This window comes from Hypomesus transpacificus, chromosome 16 (genome assembly GCF_021917145.1).
Source record: "Hypomesus transpacificus isolate Combined female chromosome 16, fHypTra1, whole genome shotgun sequence".
Taxonomy (NCBI): Eukaryota; Metazoa; Chordata; class Actinopteri; order Osmeriformes; family Osmeridae; genus Hypomesus; species Hypomesus transpacificus.
Window position 1 is genome coordinate 837,188 of NC_061075.1, and position 5,073 is coordinate 842,260.

A 5,073-nucleotide genomic window follows, 5' to 3' on the forward strand; every position below is an offset into this window, starting at 1 on the left:
TTAGGCCACAGCAAGGGCGGGCCCCTGGGGGTTGGGAGCCCCGGGGGGTTGGGAGCCCCAGGGTGTTGGGAGCCCCAGGGTGTTGGGAGCCCCAGGGTGTTGGGAGTCTCTGGGGGTTGGGAGCCCCAGGGGGTTGGGAGCCCCGGGGGGTTGGGAGCCCCGGGGGGTTGGGAGCCTCAGGGTGTTGGGAGTCTCTGGGTGTTGGGAGCCCCAGGGTGTTGGGAGTCTCTGGGTGTTGGGAGCCCCGGGGTGTTGGGAGCCCCAGGGGGTTGGGAGTCTCTGGGTGTTGGGAGCCCCGGGGTGTTGGGAGCCCCAGGGTGTTGGGAGTCCCAGGGTGTTGGGAGTCTCTGGGTGTTGGGAGCCCCAGGGGGTTGGGAGCCCCAGGGTGTTGGGAGCCCCAGGGTGTTGGGAGCCCCAGGGGGTTGGGAGCCCCAGGGTGTTGGGAGCCCCAGGGGGTTGGGAGTCCCAGGGTGTTGGGAGTCTCTGGGTGTTGGGAGCCCCAGGGGGTTGGGAGCCCCAGGGGGTTGGGAGCCCCAGGGTGTTGGGAGCCCCAGGGTGTTGGGAGTCCCAGGGTGTTGGGAGTCTCTGGGTGTTGGGAGCCCCAGGGGGTTGGGAGCCCCAGGGTGTTGGGAGTCCCAGGGTGTTGGGAGTCTCTGGGTGTTGGGAGCCCCAGGGGGTTGGGAGCCCCAGGGTGTTGGGAGCCCCAGGGGGTTGGGAGCCCCAGGGGGTTGGGAGCCCCAGGGGGTTGGGAGCCTCAGGGGGTTGGGAGCCCCAGGGGGTTGGGAGCCCCAGGGGGTTGGGAGCCCCAGCGTCTTGGGAGCCCCGGGGTCTTGGGGGCCCAAGGGGGGGCCCCAGGGTCTTGGGAGTTCCAGGGTCTTCTGTGCCCCTATGTTGGCCCCAACATATATATATTTTTTTTTTTCAAATGTTTTTTAGGGGGGGCCCTGAATGAATCGCTGGGCCCTAAACATGTTTAATTTGTTTATTGGGTCGGCCGGCCCTGGCCACAGCGATTAACGATACCAGGCTACCGGGCAGGATAGAACAATCTGAGCCCTGTCTGGTGATTGGCTATGTGGTGATTGGCTGTGTTGTGATTGGCTGTGTGATGATTGGCTGTGTGATGATTGGCTGTGTGGTGATTGGCTGTGTTGTGATTGGCTGTGTGGTGATTGGCTGTGTGGTTGAGTTATCACCTCTCAGACTTCACACCGGACACTAGACCCTCTGACTCATCCAGATATCCCCTACATTAGTCATCGACTGGAATACACACACATCTCACATGTACAACAACACACACACATTGGCCCATACGCACACACGTGTGTGAATACACACACCTGCTCACACACACACACATGTGCAGGCACACATACACACACTGTGACCCCAGAGCCTGTGATTGGCAGGCAGGGGAGAGGGGCGTACAGTAGGTGACCCTGTTAGAAGCTCTCTCTCTCTGTGACCCTGCTGAAGTCAGACTCCACAGCTGTGATACCAACTGCCCCCAGCCATACCAGCAGCCAATGCTGCAACGCCATAGGCCAGTACACACACTCACACACATAGGCAACTGCCCCCCTCCCCCACACACACTCACACATACTATGGCAAACATTGAGTTTCTTCCAAATACCCCCATTTAGCAGTTCAGCAGTGAGCTAAAAACTATGTCAATAAACTTGCCACTTCCAGGTGGAGGAGGGGGGGTGGAGGAGGGGGGGTGGAGGAGGGGGGGTGGAGGAGGGGGGGGGGGGCTCTCCAGTACCTCAGGTTGGGGGGACAGCTTCATCCTGCCATGCTAACGTACTCCTGAAACAATCCCAGATGAGGCCAGGCTTAGCCCTGCAGCAGGTCCATGCTGGCCTCCCGTTCTGGCCCTGTGGAGATGACCGGCCCGCCACACACACCACTGACGTAACCGTCAACGCGTAAACACACACATATGTCAGATGAAGTAAGAGGAGGTTAGTGGCCGGTTGTCGATGCCCGGGCCTTAGACCAATTATTGACGTCAGGGTCTCATGTATCGGTGTAAAGATCCTGTTTAGCCACTCAGCTGGTCTCTGAGTTTGTCCTGGTGGAGATGAGAGGATCTCAAGGTCACAGCTGAATGGACAGGACTGTGCGTTTCAGTAAGAAGGTACTAATGATGTTAGAGGCACCCACACACAGGTGTTGTGTAGATGTGTGACACACACAGGTGTTGTGTAGATGTGTGGTACACACACAGGTGTTGTGTAGATGTGTGACACACACAGGTGTTGTGTAGATGTGTGGTACACACATAGGTGTTGTGTAGATGTGTGGTACACACAGGTGTTGTGTAGATGTGTGTGGTATGCCTGCTCTGGTATGGCTGTGAGTCTTCGGGGGGGGGGGGGGGGGGGGGGGGCAATTTAAAATACATTTCTGTTGCGCTGGTATTTAGGGGAGTATGGACTGTAGTGGGGGTGGTGTGTGTTTAAGGGTGGTGTGTTTGTGAATACGTGTTGGTGGAAGGGGGATTTTTTGTGAGTGTGTATGGGGGGGGGTGGCATGTTTGTGAATGTGTGTGTGATATGTTTGTGGTGTGTATACATATGTGTGTGTGTGTGTGGGGGGGGGGGGGTCAGGGAGAGGGTGTACCAGATCTTGAAGGGGATTTTTTCCCACATGTCGTATTCACTCACTAGCCTGCAGCGAACCAGAGCTGAGCAGCAGAACTTCCCCGACTACAGCCTCCGCTCGCCTGCCACACCCCGATGACATCATCCTGCTCCTCGCCCCTCGGCCAGGTGCATTGTGGGTAGTGGTAGGCAGGCAGCTATAGGCTGTCTTTATTAGAGGAACAAGTGTCCGGCTGGCTAGCCTGCGCTCCCCGGATACACCACGTCTATTTCGGACCGCTCCCCTCTCATTGACCCCACCTTTTATTTTGGCCGGCTTGTTCACCCCCCAAGCATCCTTGAAGAGCACCAGAGATGGGAAGTAAAGAAGTACAAAGACGTTGTTACTGTTCAAAAAATAATTTCGAAAAAAGAAAGTTGCCATCATTAATGAGTACTTGATGAGGACTTTACTCTGCTGTACTCTGCTCTGCTTTAATCTACTCTGGGGAGGTTTCTCCCCCCTCCTCTCCTTTCATTGTGTGTGTGAAAATAATGTTTAAAAAAAACTTTTGGTGTCGTGTTGTGTGGGAAAAGTTTTTAGGTTTTTCGAAACTTTTTGTTTTGTTTTGAAAGGTTGAAATACATATTTTGTGTACAAGTTTGGAAAACAGTGTAGAACCTGCCGTCTGTGAGTGCTGGATTGGTTCAGAAAGCGAAGCCGTCCAAGGAGACGTGTGCTGATGTGAACGTGCGACTGCAACTCAACGCTGCTGAGACACACCAGTCATGGGAGATTCTCCAACTTGTTGAGTACAGTAATCACCATGCTCTCAAAGAGTCAGTCAGTGGAGGCTGGAGGGGAGGCTGGAGGGACTGGGGGGAGGCTGGAGGGACTGGGGGGAGGCTGGAGGGACTGGGGGGAGGCTGGAGGGACTGGGGGGAGGCTGGAGGGACTGGGGGGAGGCTGGAGGGACTCCGGGGAGGCTGGAGGGACTGGGGGGAGGCTGGAGGGACTGGGGGGAGGCTGGAGGGACTGGGGGGAGGCTGGAGGGACTGGGGGGAGGCTGGAGGGACTGGGGGGAGGCTGGAGGGGAGGCTGGAGGGACTGGGGGGAGGCTGGAGGGACTGGGGGGAGGCTGGAGGGACTGGGGGGAGACATCTGGCCCGCCAGGCTGCTGCCCGCCCGGAGCGGCCTGTGATGCTGCCAGTGTGTCTGGTCCTCCAGGAGGTCTGGGTGTCTGGTCCTCCAGGAGGTCTGGGTGTCTGGTCCTCCAGGAGGTCTGGGTGTCTGGTCCTCCAGGAGGTCTGGGTGTCTGGTCCTCCAGGAGGTCTGGGTGGGGGGCACAGGGTTCTGGGGCAGCTGTGGGAGGGTTAGGAGGTGAGGAGGAGGGTGTGTGGGTGTTGGGTGGGTTCAGGAGGGGGGAGGGTGTGTGTATGTATGGGAGGGGGGAGAGGGGTAAAGGGTGTTGCTTGATATCTATATCCTAGCAACACAAGGAGAGTGATACCCCGGGCCAGCTGCTGTTTGGGATTGGCCAGAGCGCTGGCACAAGCCCCTCCTCTGCGTTGGCTAGCTCGGGAAAAAATATCTAAAATCTAAACATCCTTGAAGCTTTCTCCACTCCTGTGCACTTGACCCTCCAGCACTTTAATCCCAATTCCGTGTTTGTTTTTTATTGTGAGATGTTTTTTTAACTGACGACATCGTGGTGTTTGAATCTGAGGCTCTTCACACATGCATATGTGACCTACTGATATTTTTTCGAAGACTCCAGTGAAGAAAAGTGCAGCTCTGCAGTATGACATCCCCCTACGCCACCGTACAGTACCGCCCGGACCTGCCCCTTTACCGGTGAGTACACACACACCCCCAAGGCTGCCTTCAAACCGTGGGTTGCGTCCTAACCGGCAGAGAGCTTGTCGTGGTGGGGCTGCTTCATGCAGTGACCGTACTAACTCCACGCCTCACACGTCTCCAGCCACCTCCGGTCAAGGGTATTTTTATGAGGGGCTGAGACTCAGAAGGGGGGCAGCTGTCTGTCTCATCACAGCCGTTTAGCGGTTACTCTCTCCTCTGTCGGACGTTTATAACCCTGGATGTGGAGGAAGAGGGTCAGACTGCTGTCTGGGTGAGATAACCCTAACCCTGGGACTTCATGGGTTAGGGTTAGGAAGCTCAGGAAGGGAGATCCAGGGGAGGGAGATCCAGGGGAGGGAGATCCAGGGGAGGGAGATCCAGGGGAGGGAGATCCAGGGGAGGGAGATCCAGGGGAGGGAGATCCAGGGGAGGGAGATCCAGGGGAGGGCCGAACTGACCTGACAACAGCTGTGTCTGGGTTCTGGGCTGCCCAGACAGCCCTAACATCACTGTCTGTGTCGCCTTGGATGAAAAAACATCTGCTAAATACAGCATCTCCCGTTGGGCATTTAGACAAAAACATTATTTACGAAGAAACACATTGAAGGTAGAAATGTAGTT

General features: G+C 56.7%; 1 protein-coding gene across 1 annotated transcript; it reads right to left on the reverse strand.

The window, feature by feature from the left end:
- LOC124478835 (proline-rich protein 2-like) lies at positions 1–4,299 on the reverse strand. The gene is made up of 3 exons (XM_047037301.1): positions 4,291–4,299; positions 3,752–3,954; positions 1–829 (listed from the first exon to the last, which is right to left on the reverse strand). Exons 1-3 carry the CDS (start codon positions 4,297–4,299, stop codon positions 1–3), a joined length of 1,041 nt encoding a protein of 346 aa, XP_046893257.1.
- Positions 4,300–5,073: the final 774 nt, after the last annotated feature.

What these genes read in the sequence shown, in the direction of transcription:
- LOC124478835 (XM_047037301.1), bottom strand. An exon ending in AGCAGCCTGGCGGGCCAGAT is followed by an intron (nt 830 to 3,751) that starts GTCTCCCCCCAG and finishes TGGGCCCCCAAG; the next exon opens with ACCCCGGGGCTCCCAAGACG.